Source organism: Helianthus annuus, chromosome 16 (assembly GCF_002127325.2).
Source record: "Helianthus annuus cultivar XRQ/B chromosome 16, HanXRQr2.0-SUNRISE, whole genome shotgun sequence".
Classification (NCBI taxonomy): domain Eukaryota; kingdom Viridiplantae; phylum Streptophyta; class Magnoliopsida; order Asterales; family Asteraceae; genus Helianthus; species Helianthus annuus.
Genome location: NC_035448.2, coordinates 180,311,733 through 180,336,061, shown reverse-complemented (window position 1 = coordinate 180,336,061; position 24,329 = coordinate 180,311,733). Strand labels below are relative to the sequence as shown.

The 24,329-nt window shown below is 35.9% G+C and overlaps 2 protein-coding genes across 3 annotated transcripts in view; both read left to right on the top strand.

The window, feature by feature from the left end:
* Positions 1–11,100: 11,100 nt before the first annotated feature.
* LOC110874486 lies at positions 11,101–12,658 on the top strand. Of its 2 annotated transcripts, none has more exons than XM_035984934.1 (6): positions 11,101–11,470; positions 11,607–11,721; positions 11,856–11,954; positions 12,012–12,200; positions 12,424–12,464; positions 12,540–12,658. In XM_035984934.1, the coding sequence occupies exons 1-4, from the start codon at positions 11,424–11,426 to the stop codon at positions 12,069–12,071; spliced, it is 321 nt and encodes a 106-aa protein (XP_035840827.1). In that variant the 5' UTR covers positions 11,101–11,423; the 3' UTR covers positions 12,072–12,200; positions 12,424–12,464; positions 12,540–12,658. The 2 variants fall into 2 exon arrangements, with proteins under 2 accessions (XP_035840827.1, XP_035840826.1); XM_035984933.1 differs by having other exon boundaries at positions 12,002–12,200.
* A 5,502-nt stretch (positions 12,659–18,160) lies between these two features.
* The window catches only part of LOC110878131 (cinnamoyl-CoA reductase 1), a 35,117-nt gene continuing 28,948 nt past the window's right edge, over positions 18,161–24,329 (top strand). Inside the window, exons 1-3 of the mRNA XM_022126390.2 lie at positions 18,161–18,306; positions 23,853–23,974; positions 24,066–24,238. Coding sequence (XP_021982082.1) covers positions 23,857–23,974; positions 24,066–24,238 — 291 coding nt within the window. The 5' untranslated portion in view covers positions 18,161–18,306; positions 23,853–23,856. The remainder of the gene's footprint in view (positions 18,307–23,852; positions 23,975–24,065; positions 24,239–24,329) is intronic.

Below are 24,329 nucleotides of genomic sequence, written 5' to 3'. Positions count from 1 at the left end.
CAAGAGTCAGGAGGAACACGAGCAGCACTTACGACTTATCTTGGAACTTCTTCGAAAGGAACAACTGTACGCCAAGTTTTCAAAATGCGACTTCTGGCTTCGTGAAGTTCACTTTTTGGGCCATGTGGTTAACAAGGATGGGATTCATGTTGATCCATCCAAGGTGGATTCGATCAGGAACTGGCCTGCACCGCGTACACCAACGGAAATACGCCAATTCTTGGGTTTGGCGGGTTACTACAGACGATTCATTAAAGACTTCTCCAAGATCGCACAGCCGCTTACATTATTAACGCAGAAAGGTGTTACCTATCGTTGGGATAATACACAAGAAACGGCTTTTCAGTACCTAAAGGATAGGCTCTGCAGCGCACCTATTCTCTCATTGCCAGAGGGCACAGACGATTTTGTGGTCTATTGCGACGCATCGATTCAGGGTCTTGGTTGCGTATTGATGCAAAGGGATAAAGTCATTGCCTACACTTCGCGGCAACTCAAAGTTCATGAACGAAACTATACTACACAGGATTTAGAGCTGGGAGCTGTTGTTTTCGCGCTTAAGATATGGCGACACTACCTGTACGGTACCAAGTGCACGATCTACACCGATCACAGGAGTCTCGAGCATATCTTCAAGTAGAATGAATTGAACATGCGTCAACGACGATGGGTCGAGCTGCTTAACGATTACGAATGCGCCATCAAGTACCATCCAGGCAAAGCCAATGTTGTGGCTGACGCTCTCAGTCGAAAAGACACTTTACCTAGGCGTGTACGAGCCTTGTAGCTCACTATTCAGTCCAGTCTTCCTGCACAGATACGAGATGCTCAGGTAGAAGCATTGAAACCGGAAAACGTAAAGGCTGAAGTTTTACTATATGGCGGTTTACGAGAACTTGTGATGGATGAAGCTCATAAGTCTCGCTACTCAGTACATCCAGGTTCGGATAAAATGTACCACGATCTTAGAACTACATATTGGTGGCCTAGCATGAAGGCCTAGATAGCAACTTACGTCGGCAAGTGTTTGACCTGTGCGAGGGTCAAGACGGAATACCAGAAACCCTCAGGCCTACTTCAGCAACCCAGGATACCACAGTGGAAATGGGAAGAAATTTCCATGGATTTTGTTACTGGCCTGCCTAGGTCCCAGCATGGGAATGATACTATTTGGGTGATCGTAGATCGACTTACAAAGTCTGCTCATTTCTTGGCTATCAAAGAAACGGATAAGTTCTCTACATTAGCAGACATCTACTTGAAAGAAGTTGTTTCGAGGCACGGAGTGCCAACCTCTATTATTTCGTATCGGGATGCACGATTCACTTCGGAATTGTGGCAAGCGATGCACAAGTCTTTTGGCTCTCGGTTAGATATGAGCACAGCTTACCACCCTCAGACGGATGGGCAGTCTGAGCGCACGATTCAAACCCTAGAAGACATGCTTCGGGCATATGTTATCGATTTCGGCAACAGCTGGGAAAAACATCTCCCTTTAGTGGAGTTTTCGTACAATAACAGTTACCACACCAGCATACAAGCTGCTCCATTCGAGGCATTGTACGGACGTAAATGCCGGTCACCTCTCTGTTGGGCAGAGGTGGGGGATAGTCAAATCACAGGTCCAGAAATGGTAGTTGATGCTACTGAACGGATTGCTCAGATACGACAACGCATGGCGGCAGCTCGTGACCGTCAGAAAAGTTACGCTGATAAGCGCAGGAAACCCCTCGAGTTCCAAGTTGGGGATCGAGTGCTACTCAAAGTCTCACCCTGGAAGGGTGTGGTTCGTTTTGGTAAATGAGGCAAGCTCAATCCGCGGTATGTTGGACCGTTTGAAATCACTGAAAGAATAGGCAAGGTAGCCTACAGACTAAACCTACCAGCTGAACTCGGTGCAGTTCACAACGTATTCCATGTGTCGAATCTGAAGAAGTGTCTGTCAGATGAGACCCTCATAGTTCCTTTTAAGGAACTCACTATCGACGAGCGGTTGCAGTTCGTTGAGGAACCAGTTGAAATCACGGACCGGGATGTTAAAGTCCTCAAGAACACTAGAATACCTCTTGTACGAGTTCGTTGGAACTCCCGTCGTGGCCCAGAGTTCACCTGGGAACGAGAAGACCAAATGAAACTCAAGTATCCCCAGTTATTCGGAAACCGTGCAACCACTACTGAGGCTGAAGCTACTACAGAATTTCGGGACGAAATTCCAAATCAACGGGGGGATGATGTGACACCCCAGGAAAACCAGTAAACGATACAACTTACCTAGCTTCCTCAGTAACCGCATGCTAAATTTCGGGATGAAATTTCTTTTAAGTTGGGGATAATGTGACAACTCGAGTTTCCAAGATTTCACTTTCGCATTTATTGCACGTTCACTGTTTGTTTAGTTGTTTACTTGCACAATTGGTTTACTTTGTAACTGTATATGTTTTGATTCAATAAAGTGTATTGTGATTGTGCATGGTTATGTGTTAAGTGTGACAAATACATGAACTTGGTGATGAAACTGTAAAATTATATTGTGATGGGTGTTTTATGTAAAAGATGATGTTTAGGGATGAATAGAGTAATTAGCGAAATTCTAATCATTCTTAACCCTAATCCCTTCACTAATCACCACACAATCATCAGACGTACCTAAGATTTTCTCTACAATCCTCTCTGCAACCATCCTCTTCATCATTGGTACAAGCTCTTCATCACTCTTGATTTCCTCTCTTTGTCTAGAATCAATCCAAGGTAATTGTTTAATGATTGTTTGTTGTTAATCGTTGATTGATTGATTCATGCTAAAACCCTAGTTCTACATGTAATGATTCTGTGTTTATTGAATTCTGATTATTGTGAAAGGATGTTGATTATTGTGTAATCATTGCCTGATGTTAAGATACAAGATATGTTAGAATTACTGATTGATAGTTGGATTACTGCTATGCATATGAATGAATTAGGGTTTCCTGATCGTATGAACGTAAGAATGTAACTGTTCCATTGATTCTGTGAATTGGCTTTGGAAATCACGTATGTTGAAACACGGAGTTAACAGTCAGGGTTTTGTGAAGTCACAAAAGTCTGAGTTTTGATTTATATGTTTGTCTGAGTTTTATTATGAGCATGATCTAGTCCGAACTTTATTAATGTAACATGATCTGAGTTTTTGCTTAACATGTTGTCCGAATTTTTGTATGTAACACTTGAGGTCCGAGCTTTCAAACATATACATGATGATCCGAATTTATAAGGGACTTGGAGTCCGAATTTTATGAGCTTTTACATGTGTCCGAGTTTTAACATAAGGACTTTAGTCCGAGTTTTAGCAAAAGGAAGTAGGTCCGACCTTTATAAACTAGATGGGGGTCCGACCTTTTTGAAGGGCACAAGGGGGTCCGAATTTGTGAAGGGGAAGCCCCCCTTGTCCGAATTTGTGAAGGGGAAACCCCCCCCCCCCTTGTCCGAGTTTTGTAAGGGAGCCCCCCCCCCCCCCCCAGTCTGAGTTTTGTGGGGGGATAGCCCCTGTCCGACCTTTGATTGAGGGATAGGTCCGAACTTTTCACAAGACACATGGGTCCGAGTTTTGTTGATGTGTTTATCCGAATTTTGGTGGTTGATTCTTGTCCGAACTTTATGTATGATTCGGCCCAAGTGTTAACTCTATTGATTAGTTAAATCTGCTAGTTTGTTGATACTGTTAACTACCAACTATGCTTAGTCTGTTAACTGAGTCAAGTTTATTAACTCTGTTAACTGTATTAATTCTGCTAAGTTATGCTACTCTAATAAACCTGTTAACTCGGTTGGGTATGTCAATGGATAACTATGTTGGAATTAACTGAGAAAACTCTTATGTGAAACAAGAAGTTGCATGAATTTGATTTACGGTTTACATGAATATAAGATGCTAAGTGCTAAGCACACTCTGTTTTATACTCTGATGTTACTTGCATGCGAATCATTACAAACATGAACTGACTGTGAGTAAATGCATTACCTTAGGCCTTGATTGATTGATTGATTTGTTACGAGCACATAGTTAGCATACCGAGCAAACCAAGGTGAGTTCACACTTTCACTAAGGCATGGGATTCCCAGGGTTTGGGAATGGGATTGAATGAATGAGGTTGAATAGATACCTGTACTTACACTGTTACTAGACTATCTACCATCGTCCTCGGATGCGCAGGACACATACGTAAAACCTACGTATACTTGTACTCATCACTGTCCTCAGGTTGCGAAGGACACTCACGTAAAGCCTACGTGAACTTATACTCACTACTGCCTCGGTTGTGTCAGGCACTTACATAAAACCTACGTAAACCCCCACGTACCCTGTCCTCGGTTGTGAAGGACACTTACGTAAAACCTACGTAAACTTTGTACGTACTACTGTTCTCGGTAAGATGAACACATATGGTTACAAATAGTCTAGTGTATATACAATTATGGGAAGCCCCCACCAATAGATCACACTATCGGCCCAGTAGAGCCAGCTTACTATTACGAACTTACTTACTGTGAACTCGCTCAACTAGTTGTTGATCCTCTGTTACATGCCTTGCAGGTCGTTAGGTACATGGAGCTTGCACGGGGAGGCACGGTCGTTGTGGAACAAGGATCGTGAACGCTTTGATTGAACATTATGACATTTTATACATTACTTATGATTGGGCTTTTATTCATACGCTTCCGCTAAACATTGTTATTACACTTATGTTTTAAACACCTTTCATATGGATTGGTTTGGTTAATTTACATTTACTTTTACTATATACGTTGTTCTATATGATTGGTGGCTTGATCCTTGTCAGTCACGCTCCCAAGCGGTGATACTCTGCATGTGGATTTTGGGGGTGTGACACTTTTGGCCTATAAAATGAGTTTTACAAAACATTTTGACCCTAAACCTTTTGCTACTGATTTTATAAGATAAATAAAATATTTTAAGCTTTCTGGAATAATAAAATATAAGTTTTTCTTTAAAAACCCGAAAATCGCTTAAAACCGCCTTTTTACGCATTTTAAGCGCATAGTACGTATTAAAACTATTTTAAATATATATGACTTGATACCTACTGATATTTTAAGTAAAATTTTATACTTTAATAGTAAGCAAAAGTTTTAAACTCAGATTTCTTAAATTTGACCTTTAAGCCTTATGTGAAATTACCAAAACGCCCCTTCGGTGCATAGTTTGGTTATAAATGATAAAATTCACATATGTGTAATACCCTACTTATATAACTTATTAAATTAAGTATTTTTACTGATTAAATCAGACCTGAAACTCAGATTTATATTAAACCTCTTTTATAACCTTTTAAATGACCAAAATACCCCTGCGTGGCATAAATTGGTTTTAAATCCGTTTTGGGCATGACGGAAGGTATCTTACTGATATCACAACATATTTAAGGCATATTAACTTAGGAAACATGTATATGACTCTTATGGCTACCCGTTACGCATATTTCGCGTTTGGATCGGTTTATGTAACTAGTTTGCATAAAATAACTGAAACGGGTCAAACCTTATCATTTTCACTTCAAAATCCGGAATGTGTTTAGTTTACCCATATTATACAAGTCTTTGTACTTGTCGGGTCTAAATCACATTCTAATCCGGTATGCACTTAATCATGCGTTTTGAACCGTATCCTCCTTTAAAACTAACCGGTCTAAGCATAGGTTTAATTAAGACCCGTTAGGAATTTAATAGGTTATTAAAAACCCTCATTCCAGATTAAGAGCCCCAGTAAAGGTACTTGTGCTTGCTGATCAGGATATACGACTGAGTATAAATTACATTGCTAGCTCAGGTAAATACTTTTAACTTATTTTCCCTTATACGGGCTTGGGATACGGTATTATAAAAATACCGCTTGGTCGGGTGTAGAAACCTTTTAATCGGAGATGATTAAATTGCATTATCCCGTTTTAATCTGTATTGCTTGATAATAAATAACATTGGGGGTTAATGACCGTGTCCTAGATATCCTTGGCTCATTTAAAAAGTGAATGGCCACAACGTAAGCACAAGGTGTAGGCATAACACCTCCTGTTGCTTATGTAAAGCATATACTCACTCATAAGGGTGTCTTCTTGTGAGATTATATTTGTGGTGTGTCTATTAATTTTGACCGGCTTGTATTATCACCGGCCCTAAAACGTTGGACAAACATGTAAATCGGATACAAGATTTTTATTAATAAAATTCTCCCAAGTTATAAAAAGTTTTGTGCCTTGTGCATTCAAAACAATTTTCTAAACGTTTTCAAAATGAGTCAGTTAAATTGTATTTACCAGTGTAAACTGACGTATTTTCCAAAAAGGTAAAGTGACAGGTACTGTACGTAATTGGCTGGGAGCTCAGGGCGTTAATAGGGAATCTTGCAAGTTCTAGATGCCTAAAGTTTGTTGAACAGTTTTCATTTTATTTTTGATCCACCTGTGGATCCTTTACTTTCCGTTTGTAATACTTTGATATTCTCATTCGGTTGTAATATAATTATCTTTTACTTCCGCTGTGCATTTAAATTGTGTTGTTTGACTATGATGATATCAACTACGTCTCGATACTCCCCATCGGGCCCACCGGTAATACGTGGAAATATCGGGGTGTGACAATATGAAATTAATACTATACTAAAATAATAGATTAATCTCTAATATTATTAATTATTGATATATCTTATAATACATAAATATAAATAATTGTTATACATTATCCAATTTATCACTGCGTTAATATTTAAATTTTATTTTTTAAAAATACGTGGATTTTGTCTTTATTTTTTTCATTAAAATATTTAAATTATAAACTGATAAATAATTAAATGAGTATTTAAATTAAATCGATAAATAATTAAATGAGTATTTAAATTAAATTTGATGTAATCCTTAACTTATATTCTAATTGATGATCAATAATAGTTTAGTTAGTTCTAATTATTGTAGAGAATATTTATATGGCATTTTTAAGGCATATTTGATTTACTATAGTTATTAACAATAACAAATATATAATTTGAAGTAATAACTACGGTAATGACACTCTATATAACAACGGAAAGAAAAAATAAAGAAATAAAGTCGTTAAACATCAAAGTATAAAAAATTTGTGGTCATTTAAAAAAAAGTTTAAACTTCAATATTCTTCTCAAAAAACACACAAAAAAAACATTATATTTAAGTGAAACCCGTTACTGAAATCTATGCTCAAGCTGTTGTTTAGCATTTAGTAGTACATGCATAGCACTCATGTTAATGTTCTAAATCAAATTATTTATAATTTAAGTTGTTTAAATTGTAAAGTTTAACTTATTTATTTAATGATAATTAGTAATAATTATTTGTTATATAATTAAATTTATTTCAAAATTATTATATATATATTTTTTAAAATCTTAAAGAAAAAACTTTGACATTTCTTGATTATGAGTGATTTAATTTAAGAAATTTTGTATGAAGTTTATCATATTTAACTTACGTAAGATATCTATTTTATTTAACCTCGAGTGAACTGCAATTTTACTCCCTGGGGTTTAGGCCAATTGGCACTCTGACCCCCTCTAACGAAATAATTGCATTTTTACCCCCCAACGTTGTTGTTACGTCCCAATATTACCCCCTGCCGTCAAATAATTTAACAAACCTGTTAACTGGAATGTGAAATGACTATAATGCCCTTTCATATTACCCCATATGTTTGTTCTACTCTGTAATATTACCCCCTAGTTCATCAAGAACTCAAACAACCATCTCACTCCTGTCTCTCTCTCATCCACCACAATAATCACCACCGGGTACCACCACTGCCACCACCATTCACCACCACAACCACCACCAATCCCACCGATTCACAACCCCATAGTTATAACAAGGAATCTCAAGAAAGGTCGTGTATATAGGATGTGCAGGCTTTGCTTTTATAATTTTTTTCATCCAATCTTAGTTAATTTTTTGCTATAAACATAAATAGAATTGAAGCGCTATAAAAACAGATAAAGATCTCTTCATTTGTAGTGTGACAGAAGAGGTGGAGTCCAACCAAAGTTCTTCATCTTCTAGGGTTGATAGAAGAACCATTGAGAAAAACTGAAGGAAAATCACAGAGATCTCAACTATCTCCGTAACAAATAGACGGAGAAGATATTCTCTGATGACGTCATCAGAACCCCATCAATATCGTCGCCGCCGTGCTCCGCCGCGACCCGCCGCCGCTATGGCTCTGGTTTGTCGCCGTCGGTTGTCATCACCAGCTCACTCTTTCTTTCTCTCTGTGTCGTTTCTCCATCTGGTCGCCGCCATCGTCGCCGTGGTGGCGGCATTGTTGCTGTTGTTGTTCTCTGCTGCCATTGAGAGTCTCACCGGAGACGAAACCGGGAGGGAGTGGTGTAAGGGGGAGCAGGAGATGTTGTGGGTGTGCGATTGCCGGTGAACAGGAGGGCGGAGCTAGATGAAGATGATGAATTCCGGGCGGGAGAATTGTTGATGATGGAGAATTTGGGGGAAAAGACAGATAATAAAGTGTTTGTTGATGATTGAGAATTCTTGCAAGGTATCCAATGTCACGACCCCCGACCCACCCTGGACGGAATATGGTGCCGTGAGCAGTCCAGTGGTACCGGTGATTATTTTGAAAAACATTGCAGCGGAAATTTCATCAGGACCGTGAGTTAGGAAAAATATCAGAGTTTAAATACACCGGATTTTATTTATAAAATAGATGGGATAAAACCCATGTTTTACAATGGTAGCTTTAATATAAATAAATTTGATTTTATAAAACAAGATTTCTTAATTTGATTAAATAAAATAAGCCACTTCTTGAAGTCCTTCCGTCCCGGATCCAATTCTAACTCCAATCTATTGTAATTACCTGAAACGCGTTTTAAAAAGGTTTTGTTAGCGGGAAATACTGAGTGAGTTCATTCAGTTTGCACAAAAACATATTTGTTATAATTTACAGTATTAAGAGCGGTTACAATGTTTCTACATGTCAACCATATACCCACGGTATTTGTCACTCGACCACCTATTGGCTATCTCGTTGTCCAATAGTGTCTGTGACTATGGTCATATCAGCCCTTGGCTATCTCGTTGTCCAATGGTGATCGATTAACAAGTAATGTATACAAAACCCCACATACCGGCTGTAATGACGACTACAAGGACTTAATCCCTGTAATTATAACTTTGAAAATAGTTTGGAGTTTTGTAAAACAGTTGATAAATAAAGAGAATGACTCACATTATAAACATGCAGTATTGATTTAACAAGTATCCTGATTCAAGCTCTTCTGAGAATTAGCATCTACTTTGATTGTAAGTGTATGGGTAGAGTTTAGTCTACTGATAAGCTTGATAACCTAATTTAAACTATAATGCATACTAAAACTAGGTAAATAACTAATACAGCATTTACGATAAACTCACGAGATTAAAACCCTCACGACGAAATGACAAAGTGCAATCACTAAAACATCCATCGGATTCACAACGAATGACAGAGTATTCCCGAGTTCGGGTGGTACTCAAACATCCTGTCGGAATCACGACTAATGACAAAGGATAACTCAATTTGAGCAGCACTTAAACATTCATCGGATAGTTTAGATCGATCGGACATTGAATCGTAGCAGCGATCGAGTTAATACCCTGTATCGTAGCAGAATTCGTGATTGTGGGTGTTTTTATAGTAAACCGGCTATAACTCGAAGTGGAAGACGAGATTTTCCGTCGTTCCAACTCCAGAAATCAAGTCCCAACACCCTCTATTTATACATGAAAATCGACCCCCCTCGCGTGACGCGAGGGGTACCCCCTTGGGCGTCGCGTGGCGCGAGGGGTCACCTTATTTCATATGGTTGCCACGTGTGTTTGGAGTTCAGCTGAGTCGACAGAATTGATATTTTCGAATTTGACAGCAAGATATGTGGATAATCGTCGAGTAGGGAATACCCCCCCCCCCCGAGTTTTAGGGGCCCTGATACTGATTCTGTGTATTATGAAAATTTTAGGAGTAGTGCAGGATTACTTGGGTGTCTCAATTAGGGTTTCCTATTGGGTAAATAAAATAATAAGTATGACTTTTGATGAGAGTTTTTTACAAAATAGAATAATAAATAATAGTTTTGGGTGAGTCACAAAAAGGAAATAAAATGGTGAGAAAAGAGAATGGACCCTACTTTGTAACTTTAGGATTCAACTAGAAAATCTCCTGGTATAAATTTTGGGTATAACTTTTGGGCTATTAAAAATATATATTGTACTCGTGGTAAATATAGTACCCCTAATTCCACCTTGTCCCGAAGTCCCGAGACCGAATCCCGACGAACTTAGTCGGGCAGAGCCCTGACATGAGTTATGGGTTCCAGATCAATCGGAAAGGGTAGCGGTGATCGGGAGTTACAATACTTAAAACGAGACATGGCTATTATTATTATTATTATTATTATTATTATTATTATTATTATTATTATTATTATTTATGGAATAAAATAAAAATATAGATTTTTAGAGAGAGAGAAAAGGAAAGCTAGCGAGATCTAGAGAGAAGGCTGAGAAAGGAATGGTAATCAAATGTTCTGAAAGAAATTCCCTATTTATAGAAACTTTCCGAGTTTCTTGGAAAGTCCTTTTGTTTACACGTATTCTGGCAACCTACACGTATTCCTTTTTGTTCTAAATTTTTTACATGTACACTAACATGCAACATACACCAAATCTTTTAATTAATATTTAATTTGATTTTGATTGTTGTCAAAAGTGTACGTGTACACTTTACATCTAAAATATGTAAGTTTATTTAATTAATCTATACTATCTATATAAGCATATAGGAAGGATAGAAATGGTCATTTACCATTTTACAACCATTTAAAGCCCATTGTACAACCTTTAAAGCATGAAGGTGTTGAAACCTTCTTTTCAACACATGCTGTATAGCCATCTAAATTTTGAGCGGCCATTTTTAGTTCAAAATTTGAATCCCCGCTCATTCTCACTTCCGATACATCCTGACATCCTGTCTATCAGATTAGGGTTTTGAGAGTCATTTCGAAACTTTCAAAATCGTCGTTTCCCTGCTCCTCTCTATCTCTCTCTATCTCTCTAGCGATTCAGGAACACATTTCACCAGATCTATGAAGTTTCAACAGATCGATGAACATTCTGACCTCCTGGTTCTGATTTCCGGCTTTTATTGGCGGATCAGGTGTTGGAGGTAGTCAGCCGGTTGATCTTTAGAAGACCTGCACCTGAGAATTTTAAATCTGCGGCCCCCAAACACTAAAGGTAAGATTTGTTGTTGATTGTGGTCTAAAAGTTTGACCGTATTAGGGTTTGTGGTTTATTTTGGTTGTGTATCACTTCAACTGATGTCCAGGGTGTCATTGTGTGGTAAAGCGTACGATAATGGGTTTACTTGTGAGGATTTTGATTCTATTCATCTTTATTACCAGGTTTGATTTAGCATTTTGTTCATTGTGATGTTCAACCCATGAGGGGTTCTCTTATTCACTCTTTCTCTCTCTAACTTTGTCCCAAACGGGGTTTTTTTTTTCTTTTGTAATGGGTTTTGTTTGTTTGTGTGTTTAGGGTTGTGAATGAGATCAATAGCTCAGCAACAAGGAAGAACAAAGAATGGAAAGATAAGCTGCCAAATGTTGTTTTAAAAGCTGAAGAAATCATGTATTCTAAAGCAAATTCTGAGGTGATTTGATTTCTTATGTGGAAAATAGAAAAGGGATTTGGGATTTTAGGGCACTTTTGGTTTGAAATAGACAGTGAAGAGAATCTGATTTAACTTTTGTATTTTTTTCTACTTTTGTTAAATGTTAATTGTAGGCAGAGTATATGGATCTTGAAATCCTATGGGATAGAGCTAATGATGCCATTAACACCATAATTAGGTTGGATGAAAGTACAGATGGTGTTTTCTTGCAGGTACCTTTATTGTTCGGATGAAAGTACAGAAACTGGTGTTTTCTTAGTTGTTTGTAGAACATCTACTTGCTCTTGATGGAGCTAAGGAAAGACTGTCCTTGTTTGAAGCTAACTTGATTGCAGAAGGATCTTTTGATTCTACAATACAATAGCAGCTTTCTTGGATTCACCTAATTATAGTTGTCAATTTTGGAGCATCACAAAGTCATTACGATTTCAAATTGGGGCTACAGTTCATCAACCCAGGTGGGTAAATATCTTATTTACCATGATTTCTTGAATTCATAATGGTTTCTTGATTAATGTTGTGATTATGAGTCTTAACTAAATCGGATTTGATATTTCTATACGGTGTTTAAATCAGCAAAAGTGTTTATTTTTTAATCAAAAAATTTGATAGTCCAGTAATTGAGGTCTGGTTATAATTTTAATAGTGTTTTTTCTTTTGCTTTTGCTTTCTCTTTCGCAGAGAGGCTAGGTTTCATAGCAATAATGAGGGTAAATCGAATGGTAGGTTTCTCGATTCCCCTAATTTGGAACTTCTCCGAGGACTACTAGAAATTCGGATTTGTGTTTATGTTGTAGGTTGGCTGCAGGAGCAGACCTCCATTGTTTCAAAAACATAATAGAGCCCAAATGGCAGGTCGCGCTCTTTGTGATGGTGGAATGTGGACTAAGACTTTTTTCAAGTCAAAATCAGACAAATATTGGGTTTACATGGTACTAATTTGAGTATTTTGATCAAAATCTTATTTGGTTGAGCTTTTTTTTAATAATATAATCTGGTTATATATGATGTTATTTGGAGATCAGTTTGCTAATGGAAATGAGATAAGCAGGGCAATCATTATGTGAGGTTAAGGTAGGAAAAAATGATCATAGTTAAGAATTTGTATGTTTTCTTTTGTGTCAATGTGACATTGTCTATCAATGTTGTTGTGGGGTGGGGGGAAACTCGGTTTTGATATGTGTAAAATAAAAAGTTTGATGCTTTTGAATTTCTTTTTCTTGGTGTGGTTACAATTACACTACACTAGACTTAATCTGGAATCAAAAGATCTTTGTTAACTATGCTTTAGTTATAGAGAAAAGGTCATGAGATAAAATTCAGCATGAGTGCATGACATATTTAAAGAAACCTGGTCAGAGTGTGTATTGTAGAAAGAAAGAAATATTGTTATAGTTTATTATAGATTTTAACTTTATGGGTAAAAACTTAAACTAATGATCCACGGCTGTTTCAGACACTTCAAGCGTCTTTAGATGCTAACTTGGAAAACCTTATGGCCTCGACTAATCAGACTCAGATGAGTTTTGCATCTAGAGAGCATTCACAAAGTAAGCTATCTGCTGCTACACATGTAATCTTAAGTGTTTCTGATGTATGTGATGGCCCCTCCAGCTCAGGTTAAGCACCGATTAAAGGTACAGATAAAAGATACAAGTTATATCTACCAATTAGAATACTTACCGAACTTTACTCTACGTTAGAGGTGGCAAATGGGTGGGTTACAGGTGGGGGTAAAAATAGATAATTTGAATTTAAGTCAAAACGTGTCGTGTAAATACCGCAAACAATTTTTGTATTTTACCTTATCTTCAAATATGATTGAAAATCTATAGTCCTTTAATGATAATCTAATACTTAAAATAAAATGCACTTAAGAGGTTTTATGCATTGTGAATCTACTTTGCGTGACTTTTGACCCATTGGATCTGTATTCATTTTCCCTACTTTTATTAAGTTTCCACATTTGACCCATGCAAGGCAAAGCATAATCAACCTTCACTTTACTTTAGCCTAGATTTGGTTAATTTTTGACGACTAATGATGTCGTATCTTATTTGCTCAGTTTTAGAAACATATGGAGATGCAAGATAAACAATAGAGGCATTTTATCATGCAGTTGCGTCAGAAGAAGGGTTTGTATCGATTGTTTCTTGACAATGGTGGTGAAATCGCAGGTAGCTGCTATTGAATATTGATGTCTGTTTGGTGTGATTTCAAACGGAAGACTTTACATTGCAAATGCTGGTGATTCACGTGTTGTTTTGGGGCTAGCCGTTAAGGCTACCGGTGAGGTTATTGCAATCCAATTTTTGACTAAACATAGTGCATACATAGAGTCTGTTAGAGAAGAACTTCGTAGTTTGCACCTCTATGACCATCATATTGTAGTTTTGAAAGGCAATGTGTGGCATGTGAAGTGCCTCAATCAGGTACATTCTCGCTTTCGTTCATCGTCTTATTATAGCTATTTTTAGAAAACATTTTATTCCTCGATTAGTTTTTTTATTTGATGGCCATTGGGATTAACAAACCTGTATCCTTGGAATAATCTATATGATTATATAGAATGATTAATGTGGTTTTATTAACTAAAAATATACTTTGGCTGACTTTAAACCTTTTGACCCATTTGACTACACGTTTACACCCCATTAGGGACATGTGGTTTGGATGATGACCTCTACCCGCATCAATAACCGAAATGGTTAATGACCGAACCAACCCAACGAATAAACAATAAACATTTGTAAAATAATATACAAATGAAAAACTAAAAAAGTACTATACAATGCGTTAATACATCAAGAGTATTAGAGAATTAATAAACTGACTAGGAAACGAGTACCACGTTGTAAATTGTCACTGCCACCGCATCGCACGGGTACCCTGCTATACAATATATCACGAGACGACTAATAAACTAACGGTAAACGAGTATCATATCGTAAATCGCCACTCCCGCCGCATCGCGCGGGTAAATGGCTAGTATTTTATTATGTATATATATATATATATATATATATATATATATATAGGTAGAGGATCCTGTAAAAAGTGCTCAAAGTGTGAGAAGTGTAAGAAGTGTATTATAACACTATATATAATACTATATAACACCATATAAACACCGTATAACAATATGTAACAACATATAATACTATATAACACTATGTAACACTATATATCATTATATAACAAATATAACACTATACATCTATCATAGACATGTTATCAGACAACCTATAGTGTTATATTTGTTATATAATGATATATAGTGTTACATAGTGTTATATGGTATTATATGGTGTTACATATTGTTATAAGGTGTTTATATGGTGTTATATAGTATTATATATAGTGTTATAATACACTTCTTACACTTCTCACACTTTAGGCCCTTTTTACACTATCCTTACCCTATATATATATATATATATATATATTATGATTAATTTAACTGCTTCACTTATTTGGCGCGTATAACTTCTAAATTATGACGTTCTAGACAATAATAAATATGTCTTTAGAACGAGAATATTTATGTCTACATTTTGAACCAAGTTTTATTAAAAACGGAGTAGATTCAAATATAATGTATTTTTTATAGCTTAATTATTTAAATGGTTCCTGGGTTCGACTAGGTACTTTATATTTCTACCAGTCGACTTATCCGTAATATACCTGTCTAATAATATCAGTTTTTTATATACTTTTATTTTTATTAGACAGGTCACCCATACATAGGCCAATTAATTGGTATAATATTTCAATAAACTATATAAAATAGTGTTTAAAACTATTTGGGGTGAATATTTATATTAGAAATAAACTAGTTACTAGTTACTAGTGGTTAATAAATTTAACCAAACTTATTATTCTTGTATAAAAATAGGAATGTTATATCCAATCTCCCCCGATGGGTTAAATTGTTGTTGGATGAAGTTATTGATGGATTTAGGGCTTGTTGATGATGGAGAATTTGGGGGAAAGACAGATAATAAAGGGGGTGGGGTTAAGGGTGGGTTTTATAATAATAATAATAATAATAATAATAATAATAATAATAATAATAATAATAATAATAATAATAATAATAATAAATATAGGATAAGATTACTAAAATACCCCTACTTATAAAACTCAAATAACTGTTGACTGACGGCAGGGGGTAAAATTGCGACAAAACATCAACGTTGGGGGGGGGGGGGTAAAATTACAATTATTTCGTTTGAGAGGGTCAGAGTGCCAATTGGCAGGGAGTAAAATTGCAGTTTACTCTTTAACCTATTTAATACGTGAGTCTATAACCTTATAACCTAGTAATATAGGGGTAAGATCAAATAAAAATTTTATTTTGCCTAATTAGGATGAGAAGAAATCTTAACCATTAATTTTTCAAATCAATGGTTAAGGTGAAAATGTAGGAGAATGGAGGAGTGCAAAGGTATCTTGGAAAAATCCTATTTATGGGCTTTCTCTCTGCACATACATATTCCACCCTCATTTTTTAAACGTTCATAACTTTTTTATACGACATTATTTTTTCATAAAAATTTCACCGTAAAATCGGGCGTCTTTTTATCTTTAATTTGAGTATCATATTGCTATATAAAATATAAAAACTAAAAACCCACTAAAATGTGTTGTATTTATATGTTGTATAACATTTTTTGGCTGGATTTTTGTACTATATATTTGTACTAAATTTTTTGTGCTAATTTTTTTTTTCTTAATTTTTTTTCTCAATTTTCTGTGCTGGACTTTTTTACTACATTTTTTTGCTGAATTTTTTCGTGCTATATTTTTTGTACTAAATTTTTTTGTGCTATATATTTTTGTACTATATTTTTTTGTGCTATGTTTATTTGTACTAGATTTTTTATGCTATATTTTTTACTAGATTTTTTGTGCTATATTTTTTTGTACTAGATTTTTTTTGTTGTATTTTTAAAAAACAAAAAGGGTGTTACATATCATTTTCACTCCTATTTATAAGGACCAAAATGTCCTTTATTCCTACTTATTAGGAGTGCCACATGTTATCATTACAATTCTTTTTAGACTACTTAAGCAAAATCCACTTTTTAGTGTATCCTTCCCCTAATAATTACTCTATATCTTAAAAGGCATGGTCGGTGGTTCCGGCCATGCCTTTTTCACGTGACCCCAAAGCCTACCACCACCTGTCCGTTTCAAAATTGTTTTTGTGAAATAAAAGACACAAGATGAGAGAGTAGTGTGGTGGAACAAGACAACAAGTGTTTATTTATTAATTTTTCTGTTAATACCCTCAGCTTTTTTACTACTTCACACATGTCAACTCAATGGGAATAAACACTTAATTACTTGCAAACATAGACTAAAATACTTGACAAATAATGAAAAAATAAATTATGATTTTATTGTTTTTACTACTTTTTTTATGATGAAAAAAATAAAGTATGATTTTATTGTAGAGTAAATTATTCTTTTTCCTTAAAAGATATATTATCATGACCACAATTTCTTAATTAAACATAAGTTAATGGTACATCCTTTTTTACTTCATAACTTCACATCTTTTCTTCTCTAACATTTCAATTCTTTTGTTTAAATTACTTTTACGACTTTACAGTGCAACGTGTGAGACGTTATATTCTTATTTATCTATGTCTAACTACGTTAATGTCATAAATGTAACGTGTGTGACAAAGTCAAAAACAAGTCATGTCACGCACAAGTATCGCACGTTAATGTCATCATCATAACACATAACACGTGTAACAACGTCGCAAGCATGACATCGCCGCCACAACGCGCGACATGGGTAAAGCTCTTACACTTTTAACTTTTTCCAATTTACGCCCTTAATTTTTTGACATGAAACACTATTAACTCTTATCTTTAAGTAAGTTGCACATTCACTTCTAACTTTCAGTAATTGACAACTTTGACCTTCTTAACCTTTCCTACTTAATAACTTGACACTTCCTTTGGTTCAAATGACTTTTACGACTTTACACCGCAATGTGTACAAATTATTATACTTTTTTTATCTATGTTCTACTTATTTTGTGTGCGTTCGTAAACTGTATTGAAAGCAAGTCGGGTCAAATATACTACGTTTTCATTCGATGGCGATGTAATTTTTTTAAGTAAAGAGTCAGATCAAATGTACAGTATAAATACGAGTTACTTTACCTTTCGACGCCGCTGCAACGCGTGACGGGTCAAAATCCTAGTATGTATATTATATATAACAGACCGAAAGATGATAAACATCCAAATAGGACAGCATATCACACCACTACGTTAGTCATCATGCTTGTTGCTTCTTTCTTACACGTAGGGTACCATCGTGGCTTCATCAAAAATGAATATACATTTTTATTTATTCACAAATCTCTTGAGGTATAACTGATCTAGCTCGCAAATACCCAAAACACATGTATCTCTCTATACTTAACTGTCTCGATTTAGTATTCTGGTTCGCTTTTCTGGTGACTAGATCGTTTTTGTGGCGAAATCTGGATTTTCCGACATCACTTCGTTCTACCAGTCTGCTATTTATCCGAACCTAAGGTAAAACACGTAGCCACGTACCCTTTTAGTTATTATGTCTATCTTGCATATTAACATAACCAATGAAATATTCTGGCGATATATGAAAATTATGAGTTTAACCAAAGTGGAACCCTGTTGACTAAAATGGTTTTAGATTATGCAGTCACTTGATATATATATTATCCATTTTTGGTTAGTGACTCTAATTTACAAACTGTTTTAAGAAATGCATTAGTTAATAAATTTCAAAAATAGTGTTAAGTGGTTCTAAATTAGTGGTGTAACCCTATTTGATGGAGAAAAATAATAGAAGTATAAATACTTACTAAGTTCAAAAACTAAGTATCATAAAATGATATTTTGATTTACATGTCTATAAACTCTCATGTTTACAAGTTACAAATTAAACATGACCACAGACTCATCATTGTGGTATAAAATAATGTGACACCATCTGTGACAGGGAGTTGAGTTCATGGCGTCTCAAATTTATAAGCTCATGGTACTTTATGTATTAGGAAAAAGTAAATAAACATGTTACAAGAGAATTAGGTTGCGTGATTTGGCCCCTTTTCCACATGGACGTATGGGCTAGCCACCCTACATCACTCATGCTAATTAATTGAACCGCATGGACTTCGGGTAAATCTGCATGCTATGTTCTAATAATAAATATCTATTATTTTATATGTTTAAATTATGTTAACTTCCCATTTAATTAAAAGGATTTTTGAAAGAAAGACTTATTCTCAAACAAAACATGATATTTTATTTCCCTCTATCATCTCACTGGGCAAAACTTTCAAATTTTGCTCAGATGTACGTTTTTACGTCTTTCCTTCTTTACATCAGGTTATCAAGACAACTGGGTTGGGATATGGAAGAGTGTTCGAGTGTATGGAAAAGACCCTAGGAATAAATGTACTGGATTAGATATCTTATTTACAATTATATTATTAAGCTTGGTAATACGTTTAAATATTAATGGAATTATGGTTTTGATCTGACTTTATAAAATATTTTCAATTAAATTATTAAGCTTTGCAGTACTTTTAAGTATTAACGGAATTATGTTTTTGATCTGACTCTGTAAAAGTAACACGTCGGCCCGTTTCGGGTTGGGGTGTTACAATATATCTAATCTTTAAGTGGGTTTCTTAAGAAAATTCAGATTCATTCTTTCAAACTAAATTATAAGTGTCTTTGATGCCAATGTTCTCTTTTGTCAATTTTCACATTTTTGAGCAAAAATTTGGTGTTTAGCATACTATAAATTAATTTGTTTGTTCTAAATTATAAGAGTCTTTGATGCCAATGTTCTCTTTTGTCAATTTTCATATTTTTGAGCAAAAAAATGGTGTTTAGCATCCTATAAATTAATTTGTTTGTTCTTTTTATCCTTGCACTTCCATTAATTTGTGAAAGCGGCTGCTTCGGGGAGATCAATTCTAGAAAATAGGTTGGGTGCCTCGTCTAGTTGTTAATTAACCAAAACTGAATCATAACCGAGCCTTGTAACCGATTTACCAAACTGAACTTTGGTTATGGTTATGGTTATGGTTATGGTTAAGAAAAACCCATAACCGAAGTTGGCGATTATGATTATGGTTAACGGTAAAAACCGAACGTACCACCATTTTCACACCCCTAAGTTGTAATATACAATAACAACAACAACAACCATGCCTAGTAAATCTCACAAATAGCAAAGCTACTTATAGGTTTGGGGAGGGTGGGATGTAGACAGACCTTGCCTCTATCCCTAGGGATAGAGATGTTGCTTCCAGAGAGACCCTCGACTTCAAAACGAACAACATGCCAACACACCAAGTTGTAATATAAGAAATATATTTGTGCTTGTTCATGCTGTACATGATTAGCAAAATAGTCCATTACTCGATTAGTAGAATAGTTTACATTCAAAATATAATTATCATTGGAAGGCTTCATAATCCCAACACAGGTAAGTGGGTTCTTGTACTAGTCAAGTGTTTTCTCATACGGAGTGTACTACACTAAACGTATAGTTTAAAGCGATGGTACATGCATCTATTAAATAAAAATGTTGATTTTAACTCGCTAAGACCCCCGTAGTGGGGCTTTTTTTTTAAATTAAAAAAAATGCCTAAAAACGCCCCCAAACCATTACATAGGGCGTGTTTTTTTAAATTCAAAAAAAGCCCTCTTGGCGTTTTTTAAAGCACGCCTTGCCCCCTTCTCCTTATCCAATCATCTTTCATTTTCCTTTTTGTTAGCCAATAAGATTTTTAGTTGTTTTTTCTTTATTTTATATAATTCCCCAATAATGCCCCATCCCCACTACATCCATTTTAGAAAACGTCCAATAATGCCCCTTTGCTGACTGGACAGCCACATGGCGTAAAATACGCTAGGGTGGGGGCATTATCTTCCCCTTCCACTACACATGGTCTAAGGATGGAGGGTAGAGTCAATCATCATAGGGTGTTTGAGTGAAATCACCTACCCAATACTATTATGCCATGTCAACTCCCCATTCCACTCTCCATTTTGCACTCAATCAGGGGGTATGGTCAATCACCCTAGGGTGTTTGAGTTATATATTTTTTATTTTCTAAAAATTATAAACTATGCATAAATAAATAAAACATATTTTAAACTAAATAAAAAAAACACATTACATTTAAAATTTAAAACTAAAAAAAAGACATTACATTTAAAGTTAAAAAATTAAACCATAAAATAAACCTAATATTTTAAACTAATATTTAGAAATTGCATCCAATTTTATTTTTTGCGATATCTCGTTTCCTCGCGAGAATAAATGACAACATCTCGGGTGGAGCATGGTCGTGTGGCTCAGTAAATGCCTTCAAATCCCGATCATACATAAGTTGTTTCACCGCCTCGCGTTATTCCGCCACTAACGCTATGGTGTCTTCCTCACGTTTCTTTCGTATATTCGTCAACTCTATCGCCCGTGCTTTTTCTTCTTCTTTCATAAGAGTGTATTACGCGAGCTTCTCGGTGAGGGCCTCTTGGCTATCGTTTGATGATGTTGCGGGCCTCTTGTCTTTCCTTTTTTGTCTTGTTGGTGACAGGTCTACGTTTATGTCCGTATATTGATCGGTGACTCAGTTCCCGGTGTACCCGAATCGGGCGACTTTCTTTTTTGTCCCGAACTTCCACTATCTTCACCCAACGATGGTACCGTTGCCCATTTGTCATGTTTACGAACGACCTCCCATGCCTCAATATGTTGAAAACCACTCGGATATTTTTTTTTTGAAATCACTTAAAGCCCTATTCATGACGTCGAGGTCGCTAACCCCACTACCACGAATACGATCCTACATAGATAACAAATATAAAGTAAAAAAAAATTAAACATAAATAATGTTATGGAAAATATTTTTTAAATGTTATGGAAAATTAAACACATTACAAATAAAATATTACCGCTTGTTGCCAAAGACCAGTTAAAGTGGTTTATCTTAGTCAACATAGGGATCCATTTTGAACGTACTTGATGAACTGTTCGAGTACTTCCGCCGACCGTTTCGTTGTAATGGGCGAGAACTTTTTTCCAAAAACTGTCCTCTTTTGTGCATTTCCTTGTTTCTTGTTTAAATAACAATAAACCCATGCCTTCGCTAAGGCCTCTTCATGTGTTTTCGCCCAAGTTTGACGCTCCGCCTTGACTCCCTTTTGTTTCGGGTCACTTGCTTCACAAATATTATCGTCTTCATCCTCATATTCTTATTCGTCCTCGCCACTATCTACATCCAAATGTTGTGTTTCGGGGACAACCTCTAAATCATCGTAGATAGGAAGTGAGCGCTCGATATTCTCTCTTGGTGATTGAATTGGCGGGTCCTAAATCCAAATGGATCGAACTCGTTTGTGAAGCTTGGGTGTGAAAATATTTGTGGTGGAACAGTAGGTTGGGTGAAAAAAGATGGTTGTGAAGTTTGAGGCTAAAAAAATTGAGGTTGAGTGGTTGGTGAATATCCGTAGGAGATTTGAACCGGTGCACTTGGACCTCTAAAATCACCTTGTCTCGTTTGCGAAACCTTTTTTCTTGAATCCGATCCTCGGCTACCGAAACCTTTTTTCTTGGGTTCACCTTTGTTTTATTTATCCATGGTGTTTGTGGGTCTAGAAAGAGAGATTTTTGAAAGAATTGTGTGTTTTAAATGGATTGAAAATATGAGTTTATATAAAAAATCTCAACGGTTATAAAATATAACGTTCAAAAAAAGAAACGGTCAAAAAATTAAATGGGAACGGTCAAAAAATCCATCAATCACACTCAATCCAATTCGGTGAAAGTTCACCGATTTCCATACTCTCTCTCTTGGTCACCGCACATCTTCAAACACGAGGTATGGTAACCAACCGGTGAGGGGTGAGTGTGAGTCACCGATCCACTCCTCGCACTCTATACCCTCTACCCTAATGTAGTTGTTTGAACTCATCACTATAGTCACATAATTCGTTCATGTGAACTTAACCAACTTAGGGACTTGGGGGTGGTGCGTGATGGAACTCCCATCACTCGTGGAAAACTTTAGCACACCGTCGCCACCACCTCCCATCACTCGTGAACTTTATCACTCGTGGAGTTTTCCACGCGTTGATGTCCATTCCGTGATAATTAATGTGAGGGGGTGTGGGGGTTTATTGTTGGGTGTTGTGAGTGATGACCACCGCCACTAAAAAAAGTTGTGAGTGATTAAATAATAGTTGATGACATGACGGAACTTGATTGGATATTGTGAGTGATGGAATTTGTACCACCCCCAGTCCCCTTAGACGCACCATTGATATTGAACCATTTAGGCGCAGTGTACTAACTTGGCTAGACGTAATATAGTTAAGAACTTATGGGTCACGAGAGTACATCTTCTAATTGAGATACGACGGCCTATCAAACAAAACAATACGCAACATAATGACAACTCAAATAATGAAAAATATTATTTTTGACCAATTCAACCCCTGAAATTGTAAACACAACTTATAAACAAACCTGGTCACAGCTGGTTCTTGTTCCTTTTCATTGATCGAACAAAACAACACAAAGATGGATTCTTGTTGATTTATTGATCCACTTTACTCGATTGTGATTGGATGAGACAAAACAACAAATCTCTTGGTTTGTTATTTCTTGGTGACGGCAGTATCTTAAATTGTGATTGGACGAACCACACGAGATATTATGCCACGGCAATATATTAAATTAAAAAACTGGATCATTCGGAATAAGCTATTGAGATTATTCAACATAAAAAATCAGTTCTTTTATTTGATAATATTTCTCTCTCCATATAATCATCACATGGCCAGTTGACTGCATGCATTAGTATATATTAGTTAAGGAAGTTCATGTCGTTACCTATATATGTATCTAGATAGATAAAGTGAAAATGAATGTGAAAATAAGATTTAGGAGTGTGAGCATACTGGAAGCCTTAATTAATCCCTTAAAAATCATATCCAAACGGGTACAGTGAAATGTTATATATCTTCGATCAAATGGTATCCATCACCAACACCTCATCTACTAACTCTTTAAGTTTCAGACAAATGGCTGGAGAAGGGAAGGTGGTTTGCGTTACAGGTGCTTCTGGGTACATAGCTTCATGGCTCGTTAAACTCTTGCTTGACCACGGTTACACCGTTCATGCTACCGTCCGATCTCTAGGTCACTCTCTCCCTCTTTCTTACTTTTTATTTCAATTTGTTTCGGTTTCTTTTTGGATCAATCCTACTAATTCTAGTAAAGTATGTTGCAGATGATCCAAAAAAGACAGAACATTTACTTGCTCTTGATGGAGCTAAGGAAAGACTATCTTTGTTTGAGGCTAACTTAAGTGTAGAAGGCTCTTTTGACTCTGCATTTAATGGCTGCGTTTGTGTCTTTCACACAGCATCTCCTGTAACTTTTGCTTCACTTGATGACCCACAGGTGGTTTTTTGTTCATTTGTTCTCAAGTTTTCAAGATTGGTATAAGTTCTAAACCATGTTGTGCATGCATTCAAGATTTTTTTTTTTTTTT

Bases quoted from the DNA above. Each gene is read 5' to 3' on its own strand.
- LOC110874486 (XM_035984933.1), top strand. From the start codon at position 11,424: ATGGGTTTACTTGTGAGGATTTTGATTCTATTCATCTTTATTACCAG. The intron at 11,471-11,606 runs GTTTGATTTAGC...TTGTGTGTTTAG, and splicing joins CTATTCATCTTTATTACCAG to GGTTGTGAATGAGATCAATA. The intron at 11,955-12,001 runs GTACCTTTATTG...GTGTTTTCTTAG, and splicing joins CAGATGGTGTTTTCTTGCAG to TTGTTTGTAGAACATCTACT.